Raw genomic sequence first — 25,878 nt, 5'->3', positions numbered from 1 at the left:
ACGTGTATATTTTTGCATTGGCTTCCTCTTTATTGTCTAAGATTAAGTTAGCTTTTGAACTATTGTATTTACCCAGTGTTCAGTGCTGTTGAGGGTTAACAGCTGCAGCTCTGTAGTCCCGCCTCTCCTCTTGTCAGTCAGAGACGGAGCCGGAGCTGAAGCACTGCAGAGAGCGCTGACTCTCGCTGAGAACTACACACCCACAAACACTCACACAAGCAATCTAGAGACAGAGCCGGTGAAGGAACTTGTCGGGAACGGTCTGGAATCAAGCTATACGCTGGGGAATTTCCTGCCAGATCTCGCCGTTTTGCCTCGGTCCTCATTTCTCACAGCAATCCATGGGACTCCAGACACGGCAACTCTCCGATCCGTCTCTCAGCTCCATGGCCTGCCTTGAAGTGGAGACCTTGAATGTCTGCAGGGGTAAATGCAAATAGTTTGAAATCTTTTTCAAATTCCATGTCAGCATGAATTAAAATGGGGAAGTTGATGCTAAACATGAGTGAAAGACACTGGGAAAACTGAGTGTAGCTCATGGCAGCTCGTAATTATCACTGGAACACATGTTGAGAAGATCTGGAGTGGATATAAATTGTTGTCAAATCAAATGAGCTTAACAGCGTTAATAATGTCATGAAAAAAGTGACTAAAGGTTTGGTTATGGTGAGGGGGATTGTTGTTGTTTTTCAGCTGTCTGATGTTGGTTTCATTATATTGTTTTTGTATTAGCATCTAGGTTTTCATTCAAACTCACCCCCAAACATTGCCTCACCATTCAGTCAATCATTAAGCTGGCTAACTGTGCCTGTACAGAAGTTTATCTGCTTTTAATGCCTTATGGGAGTAACACCTCTTTACAGGTTTCTTAACAATAAGACTTTCAAATGCATGACGATATCTCTGCAGCCTTCACTGTTATTAATATATGGCTTCACTTGTGAGAGTTTCAAGTGAGTTATTGGTCATTGGGATGGTTCCCATCAGTGAACCGTAAACCAAATGATATATTCATTTATCAGATCTCAAACCCGAGCCAACATAGTCATCTGTCGAGCTGCTGAAATATTTTTTCCAACAGTAATGTCAACACAGCCCAGGTCAATGTCAGAGTGTTTTTTAAACAGCTTCATTTTAGTCAGACTCGGTAGCCATAACACAGTCCATTCATTTCATTTACGATAGTAACATCTGGTTGCGTTAAGGTGAGGTCAAATTGGCAAAATTTTGGGGGCAGAAAAGGTCCATTGTCTATAGTCTATGAAGCACAACTCACACAGAAGTCACTTTCAAAATAAACAACGTTCCGTTGGTCAAAGCGGCAAATTTGATTAACTTGAACCTGAAACTTGTTGTGAAATTAGTGTGGGGAAACTTTTGATGTTTCGCATGGATTCCTATTGAAATGACTGGATTTTGCCCCCCAAAAATTGCCGAACCGTGATCAACTTTAGGCTTAGTTTTGGATTTAAATTAAATCTTGAGAGGGTTGTCGAAAAGTGAGACATACAAGGATCTAAGCTGCCTTTTGTTTATTGTACAGATTGAGAGAGTGGCCTGGAGCCACATAAAGGTCAGTCAGGGTTCAGCAGAGAACATCAGGAATGACGTCATCTCAACAAATAGGCATGTCATGTACCGGCATAATGACGTGAAGATGATTATGGTATTACGCTTCCATCAAGCTTCATTCGGAACATTATTTTGAAAAAGCCACTTGGTGGAGGCATGGGTCTTGATTTGTAATGGATAACCACTTTAATATTGAAACCCACCAGAGAACCTTCTGGCACAGATAATAATGGAAAACAATTCGGGATGGAGTGTTTCAAGCTGTTGCCCTCCTTCAGTCTGTCCACTCTTTTTTCAGCTGCGATACAGAATGTATGTGTTCAACGTACCCCCCAATGCCATTTCCAAACTCTTCTGTTTCCCAGGCCTTGTTCTCACAACGGCTGGGTTTATTTTAGCAGGGGCGAGTCAGACAGGGTGGTCGCTCTCCCGGGACCTCAGCAGAACTGGGTGTGCAGAATCAGATTGGCTCTGTGCTCCCAGTGCCGATGATGGGTGGAAGCAGGGGTCTGCTGGGCATGTTCCACGCTCCGCTGTCCCATTTGTCACGATCAACTGCCATCCTCCTCTTTAAATGTTTTGCAGAGGAGTGGTGTTATTCTCTTGAACCAACATGCCTACGCTTGTGTGTTTTGAAATGTATAAATCGAGCCGTGTAGTTGGATGGTGAAATGGCATTCAGGGTGTATGTAGTAGGCTGTGCATAACGACCCAAATTTTACCCCTTCGCTCAGGCATTCACTGTCTTTTTAATGTTCTTGGTTGTTAATGCACCAGTGCCTCCTCATCCAAAGCGGTAACACCTTGCATCTCGCTTTTTAAGGGCAGCAAATCCAAAGCCAAGGCTTCAGATGACATCACCTCGAGAAGTTGATAGGACTATTGCAGTGTTTATTATTTTGTGCTTTGGACACCGTTCTGTTGTTGATCTCTCTTATAAACAGCATTCTGTTGTATGTTTGCTTTTGAGGTCAAAACTGTTGAGATTTTGTACTGCTTATACTTAAGTACAAATCTTGGGTTGACCTTTAACCCCGAAACATTTTGAATGAAAGGGAAAATGTGGGGGATTATTTAAGTATTAAAGGGTTAGTTCACCCAAAAATGAAAATTAGGCTGTTTTACTCACCCCCAAGGCATCCTAGGTGTATATGACTTTCTTCTTTCAGACGAATCCAGTCGGAGTTATATTAAAATTGTCCTGGCTATTCCAAGCTCTATCATTGCAGTCAGTGGGTGTTGCAGTGCTTCAGTCCAAAAGAGCGAATCAATGCATTTTTGTAAGAAAAATATCCATATTCAAAACGTAATAATCACTTTAATGTTTTATGATTTCCACATTTACTACAAGCGTGTTCAAATGTAATTCTTTAAGAATAAATAAGTCAATACCACACATTAGGATTTGGCCTTTGGAGGGGGGAAAATATTTATTTATTAATTTATTTGGTTGGTTGTTGTAGTTGTTGTTGTTGTTGTTGTTCAGTACTATCATTTTAGTATCATTGAGATACTATTGTAGAATTTATTATTTTGAATTAGTTTTTATTTGTATGTTTCCTGTATTCATTTTAATTTGTTAAAGTTTTAACTTTGTTGTTTTTGTCATTATTCATTTTTGTTTTTAAAGGGGTCATATGATGCGATTTCAAGTTTTCCTTTCTCTTTGGAGTGTTAAAAGCTGATTGTGCATAGATAAGATCCCCTGAAGTTGCAAAGACTAAAGTCTCAAATCCAAAGAGATATTCTTTATCAAAGTTAAGACTCTGCCACGCCCCCTAAAACGGCTCGTTCTAACACGCCCCCACATATCTACCTCACTATGTGGAAATATTAGCATAATGCCGCCCAAATGTGCACGCAAAGAAAGAAGGCATGGTTTCAGTAATCGCAGTTAGTGTTGAAGCAGCCATTGCGGAGTTTTGCGCATGGTGTGTGTGTGTGTGTGTGTGTGTGTGTGTGTGTGTGTGTGTGTGAGAGAGAGCGCGCGAGCGAGCGAGCGTGAGAGAGCGCGAGAGAGAGAGAGCGCGAGCGAAAGAGAGAGCGCGAGCGAGCGAGAGAGAGAGAGCATGCGAGAGAGAGACAGAGAGAGCGCGGGTCACATCACAGTGGAGGCAGCTGTCTTAACCGTGGCTTGTGTACTGCAAACACATACCAGCTTCATCACTGTGTCTGTCACGCGACTCTGTTCCCCTTTCGGGCTCTGTCTTTACATTTATTTTGAAAGCTGAAGCTCGCGATTATGGTAAGGGGCGTTACATTTCCAACGAGTGCTTGCGGTGTTCGGCCAATCACAATGCACTGGGTCAGCTGGCCAATCAGAGCAGACTGCGCTTGTCGGAAGGAGGGACTTTGTAGAAAACGAAGCATTTGAGAGAGGCGGGGCATAGAGGACCTACAATAATGTACAGTATTTGAAAAATAATGTGTTTTTTGAACATTAAAGCATGTCAACATATTCTGTTACACCAAATACACAAAATAATGATCTTTAAAAAAGCATCATATGACCCCTTTAAAAAATGTCTATATAGTTTTTTTTAGTCATTTCTATTTCAGTTTTAGTTATTCAAGTACATCAAGTTAAACTAAATGAAAAGAAGAAATCTTGGCAACTAGCTGAAATAAAATAATTTTTATTTTATATTCTATTTTAGTTTTTATCGTTTTAGTTAATGATAATAACCCTATTTTGTATTATTTTTATTTTTATTATTTTTATTAATCATTTTGCTGAACACTGTATGAATTATCTGATAATGAATGATTGGGTGTCATGCTTGATTAGGTCAAGACTTATTTTGGACTGTATTTAGTACCATCTCAGAAAGCATTAAAAGTAGAAACTCACCAAGTTAAATTTTTCTGTTTTTGCTTCCTTTACAGTGCTTCAGTTAAGACTCCAGCAGAGGCGCACACGCGAGCAGCTCGCAGACCAGGGCATCATGCCACGTGAGTATGCATGCTTCATGGAAACATAATGCTCAAATGTCAACTATTAATGTTTAGACAAATTCAGCCTACATGCAGTGGACTTTCATGAAGTAATCCTTTGAAACCAAAACAATATGTTAGTCAAATGATCTGCTTCCTTGTTATTTTAACTCCTAATCCAGCATCATTAACAAAGTGCCGCTCACATTATCACCTAAGCTCTGCACACACACTGTACTTATTCTTCATAAAGTGGAACACATTTACCTCCAGCCACAGTTTTTTTTTTTTTTTGTAGATTACTCTTTTGACGGCGGGGGGACTTAGTAAGATATGTATGTCAGTAAGGAGAGCAGTTCTAATAAAAGAAAGCGTCTGTTGAGGATACCAACTGATAAGGGAAGGAGAGATAGAACAATGGTGTGACTGATGTCTGTCTGAAACAGCGGGAGCTGTCCTGCTTTCTCAGTGCTTGCCGTCTGTATAGGGCCCCTAACGTCATGGTCCAAGCTCCAAGAGTAACAAGAGTGAGTCAGCGACTGGGCCTGCACTTTTGCACAGCAAGAACTGTGGTTACCTCCCGGGTTTTAGTCAGTGCTTAATGGCCGCAAAGACCAAATCTTGCATTCTTTAATCATATTAAAGTCAGGATTATAACTTTCCTGAAAGTGTTGTTGTTAGTAGGCCTGTCGCGATAATTAAATAACCGTCTAATCGCATGCCACAAACATGAACCACAGGAAATACTTGTATAACACAGTCTTGGAGGTAAGAAGTGGATTATCCTTCACCTGAAATGTTTGTCTTTTCATCCTGAAATGCGAGGCAGATGTTGGATCACAATAATTAGGAACCACAGTTTCCACAAATCCCTTCACTCGATTGGGATGTTCTCTTTTATTCTGGAGGGCAAAGGCAATGACTGTAACATCGAGCGTATATTGCAGTATTAAACACGTATTTATACCGATTTCATCGGGCTCCAAAAATTCTTCAAAAAGAGCACAAAGAATGGCCTTCTCAGCTGCCATAGTTGCAACTCTTGCATCATCAGAACAGGGTGTTCAACGCATGGCAATTCATGGCAATCCGTGTATCATTCGATCATTCGTTTTTTGATCTAATATTGAAAGTAGAAAAATGAGAAAGCGGCTCCTTTTTCGTTTTTTTGTTTTTTTACAAAAAAACGAAAAAGGAGAATTCAGCTTAAATTTTTGAATTAAACGCCCCTTTCTGCTGATTGGTCAGCCGAAGATCAAACCGTGCCTTCTTCAGTTCTTCCGCAGTATCACGCAGCAGAATAATAGTCCTCCACTGCTGCAGTTGTACGGATTAATAATAACCCATTTAATCAATTTCATATTTTTCTCATCAGACAGACTAATTAATAGCTCGACACAACTCGTACCGGGGCAGAGTCTAGACGGGGATTTCTTCTGTGTAGACCAGCGGTTCTTAAAGTGATAGGGGGTCCAAGAAATAATTTGCTATAGCCTAAAGTATTTCCAGACTGTAAAGTCGCTTTTTTTATCATGATACATAGGCCTACTGTGATTTATTCCAAAGTGACTTATATGATGCATTTTTTTGGTTTTTTCCAAAAAACGAAAAACAAAAATTCAGCTTAAATTTTTTTTTCGTTCATGGGTGGAAAAATTCATAAACAGCTTGAATATTCGATTTCTACACGTGGGCGGGAATTAGACGCCCCTTTCTGCTGATTGGTCAGCCAAAGATCAAACCGTGCCTTCATCAGTTCTTCCGCAGAACACACAAACACAGTACTGATATTCTGTAGTGGTTTAGAAAAAAAATAGCACTGGTGTTTGATCGGTATTGGCCAATTCTTCGAATTTGGAATACTCTATGTAATCTTGCACTGCAAAATAATAACTCGAAAAGATTAAAATATAACATCATAATTATTTACTGAACCCTTAAATTAATCAATTATATAACGAAAGCCATAAAAACAGTCAATTAATTGTGATAATCGGCATAATCGCCAAAGCCCTAAAACAGACAATTAATCGCAATAACCGTGACTATTTTTAGACTAATTAATCGTCAGCCAAATTTCATAATCGTGACAGCCCTAGTTGTTAGTGCAGCAGACTGCTTAAGAGGCCACATTTGGTTAGTGATATACGACTAATCAGGGTAAACAAAAGTTGCCTTTGCTAATCAAACCACAGCGACTGTCAGAGCGCTCATTTCCTGTTGACCATGGATGCAGATGACAGTTCAACACCCACTTAAATACACCTAGCAGAAATGGTTCTTTGATGTACAGTATTTGTTTATGAAAACATGAAATATTTGTATAAAAGTTAAAAAAAAATTTAACAAAATTTAAATATTTAAAAAATATTCCAAAATGGTTAAAACGTGATTTACTCAAAGGAAAATTACATAAAATAATTAGACTTGTTTTCAGAGAATATATCTTGAATTAATTTTATTTTTCTTGACCCATTGGCAGATTGACTTTATGACTTTTATGCATAAATCTAACAAAATAGTTTTAGTTTATAAATTGTCAAGCACACATTCTCTAAAGTGGGTCAAAATGCTGACTTTCTAGTTCAGCTTCAGTAGATAAAACAATCTTAGGTTTTCCTTTAGGGTATAACTGCATGAACTTTGCTTTAGGCAGAAGTTCTTTAGCACACAGTAGTTAAACACAGAAAAATGTAAAAAAAAAAGCTTTGTGCCACATAGACGTGATGTATTATATAATGGGATATATTATATAATGTCATTTGACTTCTTGTTTTTAAATGAAGGCATTGAATATATTTTTCTTTCCAGCGCTGAAAACACCTGGAGCTTTTCACAGGCAACTCAGAAGTCTGGAGAGGGCAAGGGTAAGACTCAAACGCTCAGAAACATTCCTACACTTTGCAATATCTATTATTAGTGAACTGGCCTTTACACAGGTTTAGTAATATAATGTTATGGAAAAATCACAACAATACTATTAAATGTGTTGTGTATCATCATTTAATGTGCTAAAGTCGTGAGATTGCGTAATGAAATTCAAGTTTTGATTACATTAATCTATTATACTAAATTAATTAATTACATAATATATTATACTTTGTTGGCCATCAGCCACTTTGTTTTCTAGAAATCAACATTTGTCGGTTACTAGAGTGCTATGAGAACAATAACATGTTGAGATGTATTTTACACAAATTCTTAATTCATTTACTCAATTCCTATATATTGCATTGTCATCCTATACAGACTGAGAATTTCCTGAAGCATAAAATCCGCAGCAGACCTGACCGCGCTGAACTTGTTCGAATGCACATTTTACAAGGTACGCATCTGAACAAACAGATGTGATTTTTAGCTCTTAAGAGCATTGTCAGAGTCTTTTGTTTCACATCCTCGATACTTAATTTATCATGCATCTTTAGTTGTTTGAAGTTGTTCTATGTATTTAGTTGTTAGAAGTTGTTCTATGTATTTCAGAAACCCATGCAGAGCCTTCTTTGCAAGCCACTCAGATGAAACTAAAGAGGGCATGTCTAGCAGATGACCTCAATGAGAAGATTGCACAGCGGCCTGGACCAATGGAACTGGTGGAGAAGAACATTCTGCCTGTTGACATTGGTAAAAACAATGAAATATTGTATTATCTTCACGCTTAATCATCAGATTTACTGGAATTTACATGGAAATTAAATCACTATCACTAATTTGTTTTGTTTTGTGGGTTTGTTGCTTGTTTGTTTGGGTTTTTATTTTGTGTTGGTTTTCTTTGTTTTGTTTTTTTTTTGTTTTGTTTTGTTTTGTTTTGTTTTGTTTTGTTTTGTTTTGGACACTGCAGTTGGAGGACTGGATGTTTATAACTTCAATGAGGACAGCAGTGAAGCTCTGTCTCCAGAGCAGCCAGCTAGTCATGAGTCTCAAGGCTCTGCATGTTCTCCTGTAGAAGCCAGACTGCCTGATCCATCCTCTGTTTCCCCTCCGACTGGCTCCAAACTCCAGGTCAGCGTCTTAACAGTCCCTAGTTTCACATCCAGACTGATAACTGGTTCAGGAATATTCAGTTCTAATATTTACAGTTAGCTTATGATAAAAAAAGGTCTAACAGAGAATGCTTTCATTAATGCACATGAAGTGATAATTCACTGACAAAGCTCTCCAGAAGAGCCAAGTAGTGTCTACATCTATGTTTTCTCTACAAATTATCCAGACATCAGCCTCGTGTTGCTGGTTAGATTTATACACCTCTGTCGCTTCTCATTGCCATATGGCTTTTAATCTCTTTTTATCTCAATTGTGTCCACCTACAACCCAGAGTCCAGACTTCCTGAACAGAACATCAGCAGAAGATGGCCGAGTAATGACTGCCACTCAGCTAGTCACTGCTGCTACTCCCACAAAGCCTGCACCCACCCTTGTGAAGGTAAACCATATTTCCTAACCACAGTGATGTCATTTCCTGCCAATGTTTATTTTCTCCTCTGAGATAATGGTCAGTGACTCACAGTATTACTGGCTAATTTCAAAATAGCAACTCCAGTTAGATAACCAAATATACCATACTGGCTGTGAAAGAGGGAATAGAGTGATCATGCTGCATTACAGTCAGACATAAACTAAAAAAAATAAAATAAAAAAAAAAACTAAGCTGAAAATAGATTTTAAATCTGATGCTAAAGAGTTATTGCCAATAGAGATCGACCGATATATCGATTTACTGATATTTTTCCCGATATTTAAGCATTTTACCATAATCGGATATCGGTTTTGTAATATCGGATTCACCGATAAACGCCGCCATCTTGTGGGTGTTTTGAGAATTGCGCAGGATCGCCATTGCAGCTCGTCTGAGGGGAGACGAGACAACAACAACGGCATGGTGCGGTAATATGAAGATTAAATTTAACATGAAAGACTGCTAATTTTCAACACTTTAAAAAAAAAAAAGATGACTGAAAAGAGAAAAAACCAAAGTGAAGTATGTTCACTTTATAACAGTAAATAAATATCGGTTCTGCATATCGGGTATCGGGCACATAAACATGCAAATAATTGGTATCGGTTATAAAAAATCAATATCGGTCGATCACTAATTGCCAAGTGTGCCGCATGAGTCCTGAAAAGTGAAGCCAAAGCGCCTCGATCGCCCCCAGGTGACTGGATGCAGTATAGGTCATAAACCCCACCCTCACCATGTAATGTAATGGGACCTGAGAGAAACTAAACAATCAAATTGCACTTCAAATAATTGTCTTTCTAATAAGTTTGCTTATAATTAGTTATTTGATGCTATAAAAATGGGGTGTGGTGGTGTCATGATTGTGAGCTTGCAATTGGGTCTGCGGGAGTTTGGGCGGGACTTTGATACCGCGGCTCCACCTCATGATCACTACTGCGCTGACTCGGGCTCCAAATGAAACACAACTCCGGAGACTCGGAGACCATTGTGCTGCTTAATATTTTTGTGGAAAGTGTGACAAGAACAGCATTTATTATAAACATCTTTACTTTCACTTTTGATCAATTTAATGCATCCTTGCTGAATAAAAGTATTAATATCTTTAAAAAAAATTGTACTGATCCTAAACATTTGAACAGTAGTATAAATCTTTTGTAAAAAAAAAAATAATAATTAAATAAATAAATAAAAAAACGATGTACCACAGTGTAAAGACAGGAAAATAGTAGAGCTGTTGTTTGTCACTCTAAACAGCTTGTTTAAGAGCTAGAAGTGCTAGCAGCTGTCTTCTGTCTTCAATTGGAGGTTAAATGAAACATTCACACTCATAATGCGGAGAAGAACAAACTGAAGCTGGGAACATAGAAACAGGAGTCAGGCAATAACTTGTGCATTTATCATAATCCATGCCTTCAAAGCATACTCCGCATATTTACTCCATGACAGAGGGTCACTCACTACTCTCCCAGTGGTGCTTCGGGAACCTGCTCACACAAGCCAGCTTGAAATGGTGTGTTATTACATCCTGATAACTTTCAGCTCCCTTCCTCATAAGCCAAACCATTTTCATGTGTATCCTGTGACTCAGTATTTAGGAACAATGAGGGTCATGTCCCTCCACGCATCCGGTTTCCTCTTCCTGTGATTTTAGGTAGATGTTCATACAAGTCCCACCTATTCAGTTTTGCCCACAAATCTCTCAGCTCCTGGTATTCTCAGAGTGCTGACACCTCTGTTAGCAAGAGAACTGGGCTAGTTGAAACATTATGGGAATGACCTGAAATCACAAAGCAAATAGACTTGTGATATCATGCCAAAGTGTGAGGGTGTTGACTGTGATCTGTAAGTTTGCTGTGTGATTTCAGGTAACACCTTTTGTTCAGTTCTTCTGTGCTTGTTTCCATGCAGCAAAGCCAGCCCAAACAGTCCAGTGAAAAGAGCCGAAGCAAGAAGAGTAAAGAACCCAAACCGCGAATTAAGAAGCTAAAGTATCACCAGTACATCCCGCCCAACCAGAAGCACGAACCCAATGAAGCCCCGATGGACTCCGCATATGCCCGGCTGCTTCAACAACAGCAGCAGTTCCTGCATCTCCAGATCCTCAGCCAACAGCAACAGCATTACAATTACCAGGCCATATTACCAGCACCACTCAAGTATGTCACATTTCCAATAAAGGCCCTTTCACATGACATACAGGTGCATCTCAATAAATTAGAATGTCGTGGAAAAGTTAATTTATTTCAGTAATTCAACTCAAATTCATAGAGAATCTATGGGGTATTGTCAAGAGGAAAATGAGAAACAAGAGACCAAAAAATGCAGATGAGCTGAAGGCCACTGTCAAAGAAACCTTGGCTTCCATACCACCTCAGCAGTGCCACAAACTGATCACCTCCATGCCACACCGAATTGAGGCAGTAATTAAAGCAAAAGGAGCCCCTACCAAGTATTGAGTACATGTACAGTAAATGAACATACTTTCCAGAAGGCCAACAATTCACTAAAAATGTTTTTTTTATTGGTCTTATGAAGTATTCTAATTTGTTGAGATAGTGAATTGGTGGGTTTTTGTTAAATGTGAGCCAAAATCATCACAATTAAAAGAGCCAAAGACTTAAACTACTTCAGTCTGTGTGCATTGAATTTATTTAATACACGAGTTTCACAATTTGAGTTGAATTACTGAAATAAATTAACTTTTCCATGACATTCTAATTTATTGAGATGCACCTGTATACAACCCTTAGCACAAGCACCTTGTGTCACTATGACTCTGACATGAAAAACATTTTTCACAACCAATTTTGTTTAATAATTCACATAATATATAATATAATGATACAACATGACTATCTCTGAATGTCATATTTAGTTTGCATCTAGATTCTGAACACATAGGAACAAATTTCATTATTGATTATTTGGTAAACTTAATGAAAAACACATTTTTTGGGGGGGGGAATACTTTGCTGCAAGAAAAGTGGACAGCTCAAGCTATCCAAAGCACAAGGCAACTTTATTTGATGCTAGATGTGTGTGCTGTTTAATGCGCTTGAGAAGTGTATTACTCCAATACATAACTTACATTTTATAGCTTCATTTTGCAATTGTAAATGTTGCAAATTGAGTATTTGCATTTTGCAGAAAGTCTTGAATGCACATCAAGCAGACTGATAATATAATTTTGACTAAAATATTAAATATTAATTTTGACAAAATATTTTGTTGTTAATTTAGCTTTATATTGATTTTAATTAAAACTTTCTTAAGACATAATACAATTTTTATGAGAGACATGAGAAGTCTATTATATTCATAGAATAAATAAATGTCAGTAATGTGTTCAGAAGGATGAATATGTGTTCTTGCAGAACATTATACCTCTTGTATTATTATTATTATTATTATTATTGTGAATATTTACTGATTGAATCTGTATTCATCATATAAAAATATAAAAAATGCTTTTATGCACATTAATGTGTAGCATAGCCTACAATTATACATTTATATTTGTTTTGTATAGCCTTAAATTTGCACATTATTTTGGAGGAGAATATTGAGCAGGGAATGGAACACTATATATTTTTCCAATATATACAAAAATGGCCTTTTTATATATACTAAATAACACATTGTGCGGATTGTCCATAAAACGAGCTGTGCATCAACTTTGCACATAACCTAAGTAACTCTGTAGTTGGCACTTCGCTTTATAGAGTTCAATGCCTTGGGGAACACTGGCACATTGTGCACATGACATAAAAACATAATGCTAGTTCCCCTTGCGTAATGTCATCTCAGTTGAGTCATTGGTTACGGACCAGTGCAATTGCATATGGTTCTGATATATCAGTTTCAGCTCTTGACACTAAAAGGATTTACTGTGAGCCTGATTGCTTTGCAGCAGAAATATGCAACTCAGAAAATAATGTGAACGTTGTGTGCTATGAGCGATTGCCTCTAAATAATGGTTTCACCTATTAATCTTGTCTAACAGACCTGTCATCACCCCAGCCGTGGTACGGCAGTTCCTCACATTATTTCCCATTTTGGCTCCTGTTGCCGCAAGATAGACCTCTGCTTCTATTGTGTAGAAAGGCTGTTTATTGTGAATAATGAGGGAACAGGAAGTTCCCGTTGCATTTAAAATTCCCTCATACTCCTCTACAGGCCAGTAGCTGAGATTCAGAACAGCTGCCCCAACATCAACCTAAGCACCAGCCCTAGTCTTCCCGCTCCCATTATGGTATCTCTGCCCAATGCGGCTCCTTCACGTCCCAACAACACTGTGACCGGTCGTAAAACCGGGTCTCTGCCTACCAACCTAGATGAGATGAAGGTGGGTAATATGCTTATTCATTTCCTGCTCCTAGAATACATAAGTATGCAGAGGCACAGCTGTTCTTTGTGTCCTCTAGGTGGCTGAGCTTAAGATGGAGTTGAAATTGCGTGGACTCCCTGTGTCCGGCACAAAGACAGATCTCATAGAAAGGCTTAAAGCCCACCAGGAGAGCTCTCAATCTGCTACAACCATGGATACAAACATCTCCAAAGCTCCTCTACAGCCTGACAGCATGAGCACAACTCCCCCCATTTCTCCTGAGCAGTCAGAGGCCTCCTACATCAGTATGGAGGACAGCAGAGACAGTCCCACCAAAGCTCTATGCATGTTGTCTCCAGTCCATCCACCAGCAGGCACTTCACCCCTCAAACCCACACCTGAAGACATGACCATGGACATCAAGGTGTCCGAAAAAGACCAGCGCCTTCACGAGAAGGAGTGTCAGATTGAGGAACTCATGCGTAAGCTGAAGCAGGAGCAGCGGTTGGTGGAGGAGCTGAAGATGCAGCTGGAGGTGGAGAAAAGGAGTCAGCAGGGCGGAGGGCAGCAGCCTGAACCCAATCCATCAGTCCAGGTCAAAGAGGAGAACGGCGTCGCCCCGAGCTGCAACTCCAAGCAGAGTCCCCTGCCACAAACTACAGGTGTGAAACAGGAAGAGCCACATGCTCAGCTGCACCACACCCCAGTCCAGCAGTTCTATATCAACACCCAGCAAGTCCCAAAAGTGCTGCATCAGAAGACACTGATCAACACTCAGCCTGCCACACAAATCCTGCTGCCTATCAGCCTGCCCAACAACCCCATCAGCACACAGGTCTCTTAACATTCATGATATTCCAGTTCTATTTACAGTGAAGAAAATGTATAAAACTGCAATTTCTTATACTTTTTGCAGGTGCAGACCATTCTCCAACCAACATTGCCCAGCATAATACAAACACCACTTCTGCAAACACAGATGTCCAACAACACAATGTTACAACAGCATTCAAGTCAGACGCCATCTCCACCTCAAGTGAGCAAACCTCTTCTTTGTGATTTACATCTAGTGAATGATCAAATGGGTGAAATCTTGAAGACATTGAAGAGGGGTCCATATCCATGTCTAGAGACAGAGTTATAGAATTTTAGGGGTGGGTGCTTTTGATATGGACCAGTAAGCAACCACTTACACACACAACCATCCATTCAGAACACCCTACCGACTGCATGGATAGCAGTGCACTATCAAACACTCTATAAACATCTTTAAAATTCTATAGCAACGTCTCTGCAGCCACCTTGAACACCCTAACAACTGCATGGTAAAGAACATGATACACCAAGCTGACAGTCCGTCTGGGGCCAGTGTCAGGCTGTCATTGAGCAGCTTTTCGGCCGATTGAGCATGTTGAATTTGTAGCATAGTCCATTAGTGTGAGAACATTCAGATTGGCTGTTCAGCTTATGCTGGGTTCACACTGCACGATTTTAGACCTGATTTTCACTCGCTGACAAATCGGTGTTCGTACATGCGAGTGGCAGTCACGTAGTGTTATCAAAGATGCGATCTGAGAGAAGTGCCGATGCGTCACTGATGCCTTTGAGATTTTTGGCATGCTAAATATTTGGACCTGTCAGTGATTCACACACATTGCAGTGTGAAATCTGTTTTGACTGGAAATTACTTTGGCGACTACCTACAGCCAATGAGAGAGCAAGATACGGGGCAAGGGAAAGTTCAGGGGGAGGAGTCATAATAGACCTGCAAGAGAACATCAGCAAGCAACCATTTTCTCCTTCATATACTTCTTTGTTTATTTTTTTATTTTTCACTGCAAATCAGTGTACAGACAACTTGGATTGCAGGTTTTTTGCGGGCAACCGTTTTTTGACAGGAATAAATCCATGCTCGTGTGAGAATGCCTGCCTCTCGCGTGATCTTACGTATCAACTCTTGCGTGTATTTGGTTGTGAAACAGTAGACAAGGCAGAGTTATCGGCGATTCTTGCTATTGAAAAGTTGTGTAATGTGTGACCCCTGTCGTGTAGTGTGCACACAACAGCAACTTGATGGTACTCCAGACAGGCAATGATCCAACGTCTTTAAAAATCGTGCAGTGTGAACTCTGCATTGGCGAACAAGAAGAAAAATGGAAGTGATGAAAACAAGCAAACGGGAGACTTGGTATGTGGTTTGTATATTCACCATCCCAGCTCTTCAGGTTTCCCTTTTGGAATGACTAATACAGATTACTGCCATCTGCTGGTATGGAGAGTAATTTCCTCTTTAGCAGGCTCAGAACATATGTGCTTGTTGAACATTGGCTATAGTCTTTGCGGCGTGTTCAAGTGCAACTTTTTGGCCCAGACGCAGGGCAACATCACAGCTGGCACTAATTATATGAGCTACTGTAGACATACAAGGTAATTACGATATCCATTATGCACAATTCTAATTGAAAAGACACCACAAATCACAAATAATATTTTACTTTGCAGTAAAATAAAAACATTAATACAACAATTACAAAGTAATACACCATATGATCTGAGGTGTGTTGTTATTCTTGTATACTTTAGGGTACTTGTAGATCTTGACCTTTCCTCTTGCTTTTAATGTTCCCGCACTTCACAAATCCCGTTCAGCTCACTATTGTGATGACAAGGCCCAGACGCATTTCTCTCTGATTTGGCACGTAGGTTGAAATGGAAAGCCTTCCTGAGGCGTGCAATGTGTTCTGTGCTTATCTCTGATGTTGCCCTGGCAATAGCAGTTGAGTTCAGGTGATACATTACCCTCTTAACAACATCAAACACAGACATGATTAAATAGGTGAAAGAAATAGAGAGCACAGAGAAAATCAGAAAGAGCACTTATCACTAAGACAGAGTTGGTTCGAGAACAAAAGGCCTGTGTTTACACACTGATATTTCTTACACCGCGTACTGGGCCTAAAGCTGTCTTCCTTGCGTTTTACAGGCTTTACCCATGTGTGGAAGCTCGTCTTCTGGGTTTGAGTACAGGCAGCACCAGAACCAGCCCATGGCAGACATGCCCCAGTGCTTTATCAACAACTCACCCAGACACACAAATGGACCCAATAACAAAGTAAGACAAGCTGACCTCTGTTGCATATGCAAGTACATGAACACAAATTCTCCTAGCTAGCACAAGCTACTTTTCAAGCTTTAACGAGCTGAAAAAATGGTTTAGAACTCGTAACGCAAAACAAGCACACATTGCTTACTCAGTTTTGCCACAAGGGCCGGCTATTACACAGTTTGAAAGTTATATGTTTTGTTCAGCCTCCCTCGCCCTGTCAGCTCAACTATATCTTCCAGCCATTGACGTTCCCCAATCACCATAGCCCAAAGAGCAAAGACCCACCCCGTTACGAGGAGGCCGTCAAACAGACCAGAGGTCTACAAGCCACAGTGCAGGTAATTTAAAGTTAAGCCCAAAGTATACTTCAGTTTTGACAGCTGTACAGATAGCCTTTCGAAGTATGCACTACTTGATAGCACTCGAACACATGAGCACTCAGAAGTTTAATCTTTATTCAATGTCTGCAACATTTCTCTCCAGAAGTTATGACTAATAAAAATGTCTTTGTACTCATTTAAACTAGAGTTGCGGGTATTTCTTAACCTGCTCGTCAACGCTGGTGTCTTTTGTTGTTACTGTCTCTAGTAGTTTGTTGTTGTGGTTCTGTCTTTTCCATTTCTTTCTCAAAAATGAAACAATAGTGGTGCCACCTTGTGGACAGATGAATTAGTGCAAGAATACAGAGTACTCCGTTGGAAAATATGTTGATGATGAAATTTGTGTCATATATACTGTACGCATACCCTGATATATGCATAAAAACCGAAGAATGCTCTGGGATTTAGGTTAACAGACATTCCCTATCATAAATACGACTTCTCTCTGTCATTCATGTGCTCAGAATTCAAATATTTCGAACTCCATTTGAATGGCACAGTACTAATATTACATACTTTGTATCTATCTTTGTATCTATTTTGAACACTTTCTGTTGTCTTAATACCTTGTATTCTTCCATAAAGGTTCCCACTGCTACCAGTCAGCACATGGACGATTTGTTTGATGTTTTGATCGAGAGTGGAGGTCAGAAAAGTCAAAATGGGTCTTTGATTTCAGCTAGATTTGTAGAACTAAACCATTTTCTTTGCTTTCCCAGAAATATCCCCTCTATCTAGACAGGATCCCTCTCTGGACAAACTTCTTCCAGTGACAGCAAACATCACCACCCTGCCCATCAACACGGTGCTGTCTCGTCCTCCCCCGCAGATACATGTTGCCCGCACACCCAACCAAACCCAAGCACCTCCATCCAGCCTGGTGGCTCTGGCCTCCGATAACCAGTTGGAGGCCCTGCTGCAGGACGCTGAGCCACGGACCCTGAGAATGATGGAGGAGCTTAAAAACCAGCTGCTGGAGTGGCCCCACTCCCCAATGGACACTTCAGATCTGACCTTCACCGACACGCCACCTTCCGCCCTCCTTCTACAAGATGCAGGTCTCGACAACATGGAATGGTTGGACCTTACGATTCCAGGACCTGCTGGTATCTGCTCACCGACTGCAGTCTTTTCATCTGATTTCTTGGACTCCACTGATTTACAGTTACACTGGGACTGAGCTCACAAATGGATGGAGATTGGAGACATTCTGAAAAGATCTGCGGTGCGCAGTCGGACACTTATAGAGCTCAGTTGTTCAGACTTCTTGGGTTCCGAGGATCTGTGTGCAAACCACTCATAGTGTAGCATCAGCTTTTCTCAATTGTGCCTATACGTGCAGGTTTGTGTACTGCTTTTGTCACCAACACCTTTTTCAAGGCAGAAGAAGAATGTAGAGACACTTTTTTTTCACCTGTATATTCCTTTTGTCCATAAAAATAATTGGGATCCAAACTTTCAAGCTCCAAAAACTACATAAAAGCTAGCATGAAATTAGTCCATATGACTTGACTGGTATATTCAAAGTCTTCTAACGCATCACAATCGCTTTCTATGTTGAAAAGATCAAACTTTTAAGTCTTTTTTCACTCTCAAACCACACCAAAACATTCAACAATGCACAGACTAAATTAAATTTGGCTTCAAAAACATTAAAGTTGGCATGAAATTAAAACCACATTCATCCAGGTGAGCATTTAATTTAAAAAAAATTACCTCTTCTTTTTTTTTTTGATCAGAAACCCATACATTTCACTCAGATGTCACAATACAAAAACAAAAATTACATTTCATCACAACTTTAAATATCAAACCTCACTGAATGTTGCACATCACACGACCAATCAACACAAAGGCTTAAAATCTGTACATCATAAAATTATTCATATGGATTAATTTCATGCTACCTCTATATTCGTTCTGAAGCTTGAAAGTTTTGGACCTCAAAAACAGCTGAAAAATCATTCAAAATATCATCTTTTGTGTTCTGAAGAAGAAGAAAAAACATACAAGTTTGGAACAACATGGAAGGTGAGTAAATATTGATATTTAACTACAGAGTTTGCGATTGTCAGACATTTGTGATGGAAACATTGTGCCATGGTAATTGTTACAAATGTGATGTCATCTTCATTGAAGAAACCTGTTTAATGGCTTATTTCCATTCACTACCACCTGCCATGGTCAATGAGCTGTTAACCGTTGCATTAGGGTACTTGAAATTGTGGCAGCTAAATAATAGCATTCAATTTCTAAACATTCGAAATCATCCAGTGCATGGACTGGGAAAAGGCCAGAGTGAGTTTGTTTACCAATCCCAGCATGGGGCCAAAGAGAGGGAGGGAGAGAGGCACACAAATGCCTGACTAGGGGCCATTATTATCCCTATCAAAAGAGTAGAGCTAGAGATATTCAGCTCTTGCATTCTGAACTGCCACTGTTGCGTGTCTTGACCAGAGAAACAACACTAAACAGGACCAGTGAAATTTCCATATTCAGATGAGGCGATCAGAATTACATCAGAGAGCAGCTGCGTTTTGATTGGTCAGACTCTTTACTGCTGTACAGTAGATGTTTGTTTTGGATGCATTTACACTGCTGAGGCCCAGATTCACTATATTTCACAGAATTTGAGCGTCTTTCTTTATAACCACTGAAATACAGGTAGCTGGCAGGTCATTTGCCTTTGTTAATGTACCTAAACCTCATCTACTCAGTTATTTGTAAGAATGGATTAGTTTTCAGTCAAATTGTCTTTTAGATTATTTTTCTATAAAATGTGACATTGTAGTGACATCTGCTGGAACGTTTTGAAACAAGACAGCTGAATTAATTTTTTATCACCACTCCCTTCAGATGTTTCACTATGAAATGTTTTTCTTCGGTGTTTGGCAGATGAAATAGCATATTTCTCTTTAGACACTATGTGAAAATATGCCAGACATGCCAAATAGTGCACTTACTTGACTTTGGACTGAACTCATTGACAATCAGTTCCTTATCCAAACATGTTGTCAAAAAGAATGTATTTCTATATTTAGAAATGTAATTTCTAAAGGGATTCCATAGTTCTGTCTCTATCAGAGACCCAAAAACATACAATTTTTCTGCATTTATGCAGTTCTCACATATATTTCTTATCACGTTTTATGACTCTATATATATTTTTTAGTGTGAAATAAGACCTGCGGTGGAATAAAATCCTATCGCAAGACCTGTAAACCTGTAAAGACTATTAGGAGTTGTGTGCCTTTTTTTCAACATGCCTATCAAAGTAATTGCTCTGTTATGAAGAGGAAAAGAGGAGAAATATTTGAAATTTTACTGACCCTTTGAAGTGTGATGTTAATTTTTATGCCTCATATTTTGCACAGTGTATATATTTTTACAATATACATAAATGTATTTGTGCAACTGTAAATAATGTTTTGAGGTTATCTTTGTACATATCTTTATTGTATATACAGCCTTTTATCATTAAAATGTTTCTGTATTTGAAACCATTGAAATTTACTTGTTTGGCCTTCCAAAGGCCCCACATAACCTTACTTATGATACAAAGAAAGCTAACAACACAATAAATAGACTTATCATGTGATAATTTAGCAAAGACAATATATCTCAAAGACAAGTTTGCAATTTATAACCTACAAAACAAGCGAAAATAATTTAGAATTGCTTTTAATCAGCTGAAGAACTCATACTCTACTACATACTACAAACAGAATCAGGCATTTGGTAACAAAGTATTGCCAAGGTTTCTGCAGATTTTATAAAGGTAAATTTAAGACTTTTTAAGACGACGTAAAGAGACTTTTAAGGAATAAATTGAAGGGAACACAATATGTCAATGTTTTCCAAATGTAAATGTCTAGCAGTAGCAGAAAATGGCTTGTATTAGCAATACTTCAAAGTTTGAAAATACAGCTTCCAACTGATCTCCATTATTTAAAAAAAAAAAAAAAAAAAGCAATAAACAATAGGCAAGACTAATCAAAAGCTATTAGCATTTTTTGACATTTCATTATACTTTTTGACAGGGGCATCATGCACTCATTATTTTTGAGGGGGGGCACAATAGCACTTATGTTCTGGTTTTATTTTTATTTTTTTCCTTTGTATTTGAAACATTCCCAAACGCATTTACTACATCATAAAATATCTCGATTCTCAACTTTATAGATTATGTTAGTTGATCTATAGTGGGCGATGGTCAAAGTAGCCTAATAATGTAGTGTTAACTATGCATAAAAACCTGTCTGTTTACTTAAAGGGTTATTTCACCCAAAAGTGAAAATTTGCCTGTGTTTTACTTACCCTCGAAGCATCCTAGGTGTATATGACTTTCTTCTTTCAGACGAATCCAGTCGGAGTTATATTAAAATTTGTCCTGACTATTCCAAGCTCTATCATTGCAGTCAGCGGGTGTTGCAGTTGAACAGTCCACAAGTCGTAAAATAAAGCGCGCGCATCCATAATAAAACGTGCTTCACACGGATTCGGGGGGAGGGTGGATTAAGGCCTCCTGTAGCAAATCCATGCATTTTTGTAAGAAAAATATCCATATTTTAAATGTAATAAACACATTTCTCTCACTTCCGGTATCTGTCATACACGGAAGCCGTTCCGGCGGATGACGCAGCAAGCGCGCCTCTGAGGTATGCTAGTCTCACGTGTTTGTTTATAGGAGCAAAGGAAGCAAAGTTTCCTTACTTTAGCGAAGGACAAACAAGTCTCCTCTTAGTTTATATCGAAATCCTCTGACATTTTTCTTTATAAATTCTGGTTTTGTGCTTCTGTTTCGTGACTGGCCTTTTGTTTTGTTCTCTCTCAGCATTGGTCACCAATCATGCAACGCTGACGTGCTTTAATTGTACAGAAAAAGAGCAAAGAACATTTACATTATCAAAGAACATTTTCACTGACAGTCTAGAGTTCAAGCACTCTCAAAAACTCATGTTAAAATCACTGAAGCTGTTTACACTGTGAAATTAATATCTTACAGATTCATACACACATCTGCACTTTGTTGTTTCTAACTAAAGAATTTGCCAGAAAGAGGTATTCAGGCAGCGAGCCAGTGAAGAAAACACCGGCATTTTAGCGATGACTCATCTGAGCACCTCTGATTGGCCATTGCATTCAAAAACTCAACAGCATCGTGTGTGATTGGTTAATGCGCAGTGCTGTACAAACGCGTCTGTCTCTGGCTCAGTGCCAGCCAGCGAACGCATATTTGAATTTAGCAGATGTCGATATGATGCGCTGAACGATTTAATCACTCTGGTGTGATTGTATCAAACATAGAAAATATTATTCGGCTATTTTTTGTCTTTTGGAAGCTGCATTCAAAATCCACTTGGCTCAGAAATCTGAGGGGGCACAGCACAAGGTCGAAACTTTTGAATACCTTCAGGGCATGGTGCCAAAAACATACTGAGTTTTGTAATGATACGCTAATGCATTCGTAAAATATAGCATTTTACATCATAAATTCAAAATGGCCAACGTGGGAAAATTAGGTATAGATTAACTTGGTATGCTGCACCAAATCTAAAGAGACAGTCTTGGTCTTGGTTTTTGGCCAAACCACTCAGAAGTTATAAGCAAAAAATATCCATTTCATCATATCTCCTGACCACTAGGTGGCACTGTGCCGAAACTGTGCAGGTATCCTCAGGTCATGGTTGCAGTGTTGCCAGCCATACGATAATTATCCTATTTGTTGATAATTTTGACCTCTGTACGATGTACGATCAATAATGAAAAAAAATCCCATAATGTACGATAATTTGATAATTTTATGACAATTCAAATGATGGTAGTTGTAGTCATAGGGCTTCTATATTCATACACAAAATCGGCTCATTACAGACACTCTAAATGCGCTCGTGCACACCTCAGAGTGTGTTAAGAATGCAGGAGGGTGCCATGCTTTAAAGCCAACGAGCACTATGTTGCGGTCCATAACGGCAAGAACCCCCTCAACATCTGGCAACACGCAGGCTTCCGATGACAGCGGCTCAGATGTGGAGTTAACAGCTAAAGTCTGTCTACACTGGACGCGACAAAGCGAGTGTTAAAAATCATTTTAATATGTCATAAATAGAACGAGGCATCAGTTTACTGTCGGGGATGTGTCGTGTCGTGTCACTTCCAGTGCAGACAGTCACTGATTATAATGGGTTCTATAGTATTTTGTCACACTGCTCGCGTCCAATGTAAACACTTTTTTCTCGTGTCAAAAAGTTGTTGGTTTAGATAGCTGTATTCTGTACGTTTGACTCGTGTAGGATAATGTTCTTCCAAATACGATAATTTTGAGCTTCTGGTACAATACTTGGACATTTCCAATCTGGCAACACTGCATGGTTGTCAACACACACCATATGCTAAAGCGTTGCAGAGCAACATCCATTTTGGTGTGCTCTTTGTCGAATTTGTCATGGTATTCGACTAATCAACTAATCTAATGACTAATCAACTTGAATTCCTTTTTTATTGACTAAAGATGATTTGTTTAGATTTTCATGTAAATCAGGAGGAGTTCGAAAAAGTAGGTTTTACAGAAAACTCAATGTCAGGAAAAGTTTCATGATGGAGAATGACATCAGGGTGCAATCGAATCATCTTGAGCCAACGAATCCAAAGGAAAACAGAATTGTTTTTTGTTTTGTTTTGTTTTTCTTGTGAGAAAAAAAAAAGTTCCCTTACAGTTCAAAATAAACATGAGTGCAAATTCGGACAGCTGGAAACTTTACAACTTTTACCCTTATGGTTATGAGCTGCCATAGACTCGAGCGGAAGAAGACGAACGCTAACAGATAAAATGGGTACCTACACACCTTCGGTGATTGACCCCCAAATATCTACCAATAGGCTAAAAAAAATCAGCTTGATTAAACCACATTGTTACAGATATTTATTATTTTTTTAAGCATAAACTCACCTAAAAGTGCTCAGTTTTTCCAAGACTTCATATTACATTTCCATTTCAAGTAAATGTATCTTGACTTTCTGCTCTGATTTAAGACCTTTTTAAAGCCTTAAATTGAAAGACCTTTTAAGACCTGCAGAAATCCCGATTGTGTCTTGATTCCATTTTTTATATTCTTGTACAACCTGAAAGTGTTCAGTGCTTTAGCAAATATCCAACTCAAAATTCAAATTTGCCATTGAATGTTCTTGCAATTCAAAGCAGAAGACTGATGTCACCCTGAAGATTCAGATGTCTTGCATTTTCCTTTCGGTATTGATAGTTCTGGAGGTAAGCTTTAAGGCAAACCGAAAAGTTGGCTCAGTCCCTGCAAAAAGAGCGAACCATGAGATATCGCCATCGTATCCTTTAAGAAAGGCACTCCAGGTAATTCCATGGGGATCGTCCCTGTAAAACGTTCAAGATGACATTGCCTGAAACCATTCCAGCAACCTTTTCAGTTCACTCCACATTAAGGGGATTCAAAAAATTCCAGTCCTCAGAGCTTTTTGCATGTTTTTATGTGACTACGACATTTTGGACACTTGTGAACGATGTCTTTGCATCCATCCATGCAGAACGGGATTACACAGCAGCCAGCTATACAACTACACAAGAAACAGTCAAGAACACAAATATGTCATCTTTAACCCCATAATAGAATAACAAACTGGTAATCACATAATGGAATAGGGGACGCAAATTAGAGTAAAGCAAATAAAGTAAAATATCAGATGACGAGTTCAACTCACCAAAAAAGAATGGAAATTAAACACACAATATAGGCCGCACTGCCAGCTTTGGTTGTGATGTCTGTGGTTATATACTGGTGACAGAATGGACACTGCGTCTGAGTCGAGTGTCGAGGGAGTTGCTGAACATCCAGAATCACCTGAGGAGCTGAGAAAAACAAACATGAGTCGCTTTCAGGAAGCTCTGGTCCTGTTGGATTTTGTATTACTGTAGTTGTCTCTCATCTCAAAAAACTCATCTCACCTCACATCAATGAATCTAGTGTATAGACTACTAACCTGGATAAGGCGGCGGACTGTCTATAATTATTACACCAGATGAAACAGTTGTGTCTGAAATAATAAAAATGTATGGACATATGAAAATGACATGATCTATATTTTCAATTACAGAGTGCAAATTCCAAATGTTTAAGTATATTTCCTAAATACTGTTCAAGATATCAAACCTCAGAGTGTCATACCTATTAAATGAGTGCCTCCTGAACTGTCTTGCCTATTCTCCAGTTCAATCTTCCTGTCGGTGAGAACCTTAAGCTGCTCATCAATTTCTTTAAGTTCTTCAGTCTCTCTGGAATACTCTGTTGGTCACAAGATCTAGTGTGAGTTCCATCAGTTTATTCTAGGGATGCACCGATACCGATACTGGTATCGGTATCGGGCCCGATACTGAGCTCCTGTACTCATACTCGTTAAAATGCCCCATACCAAACGCCGATACCACACAGCATGTGATAAGTGCCATGTTCAGACAATGAAACACAGACAACAGACAGCAGAATGGAGTTATTAGAGATTAAGGATGTCTACTAAGTATATGAGTGGATTGAGCGCGCGGCGGCGCAGATGCGCGAGCTTGTCGAGTGAATATACCTTTCTCACAGACATCACTGGAAAGTTTGTAGTTCGGTCGGATACGTCACAAACAAGTAAGTAAAACAATGCACAAGTTACTAAACGGTAAAGAGAGAGAGAGACAGAGAGAGAGAGAGAGCGCGCGCAATTCTGTTGTGTGATATTTGATGTTCACTCACTTAGCACGCGCATCATTTGGATTAAAACTAAATCGTAAAAATAAGACCATTTATAGGGGCATTCACTATAAATGTCATTTATTTTTAACCTTGGGCATACACAACTTTCTGGCGAAAGTGAAACTAGCAGCTTGTGTGACATGCGCTAGGCTGTACTATTCTGCATCAGTACAAATACCTGCACGCGTTGCACGTGTTTTGCTTTCTTGAATGTTTCTGCATTATATGAGTGGCTTTGGAAAATAAATCGCAGCACGTTTCAGATGAAAAAACGCGACTTCTATTTCTGAAAATATCACAGTTAGGAGATTTATAACGAGTGGTTCCCTGCATTATTACAG

At 39.1% G+C, this 25,878-nt stretch overlaps 1 protein-coding gene across 4 annotated transcripts in view; it reads left to right on the top strand.

Annotated features, from left to right (window-relative positions):
• LOC107674669 (MKL/myocardin-like protein 2) overlaps positions 1–20,159 on the top strand; it is a 42,758-nt gene extending 22,599 nt beyond the window's left edge. For 2 of the 4 annotated variants that reach the window (XM_016468718.1, XM_016468717.1), the window contains exons 4-17: positions 4,459–4,524; positions 7,318–7,373; positions 7,756–7,831; positions 7,987–8,127; positions 8,345–8,505; positions 8,819–8,926; positions 10,871–11,118; positions 13,139–13,307; positions 13,387–14,124; positions 14,206–14,325; positions 16,273–16,401; positions 16,599–16,733; positions 17,361–17,421; positions 17,495–20,159. In XM_016468718.1, coding sequence (XP_016324204.1) covers positions 4,459–4,524; positions 7,318–7,373; positions 7,756–7,831; positions 7,987–8,127; positions 8,345–8,505; positions 8,819–8,926; positions 10,871–11,118; positions 13,139–13,307; positions 13,387–14,124; positions 14,206–14,325; positions 16,273–16,401; positions 16,599–16,733; positions 17,361–17,421; positions 17,495–17,955 — 2,669 coding nt within the window. In that variant the 3' untranslated portion in view covers positions 17,956–20,159. Of the gene's footprint in view, positions 1–124; positions 427–4,458; positions 4,525–7,317; positions 7,374–7,755; positions 7,832–7,986; positions 8,128–8,344; positions 8,506–8,818; positions 8,927–10,870; positions 11,119–13,138; positions 13,308–13,386; positions 14,125–14,205; positions 14,326–16,272; positions 16,402–16,598; positions 16,734–17,360; positions 17,422–17,494 lie in introns of those variants that run through there. The other 2 variants (XM_016468719.1, XM_016468720.1) reach the window with 2 other exon arrangements.
• The last annotated feature ends 5,719 nt before the right edge of the window (positions 20,160–25,878 follow it).

Source organism: Sinocyclocheilus anshuiensis, unplaced genomic scaffold (genome assembly GCF_001515605.1).
Source record: "Sinocyclocheilus anshuiensis isolate Anshui unplaced genomic scaffold, SAMN03320099.WGS_v1.1 scaffold152, whole genome shotgun sequence".
Taxonomy (NCBI): domain Eukaryota; kingdom Metazoa; phylum Chordata; class Actinopteri; order Cypriniformes; family Cyprinidae; genus Sinocyclocheilus; species Sinocyclocheilus anshuiensis.
The sequence above is the reverse complement of the archived record's forward strand: the minus strand, read 5'-3'. Positions and strand labels throughout refer to the sequence as shown.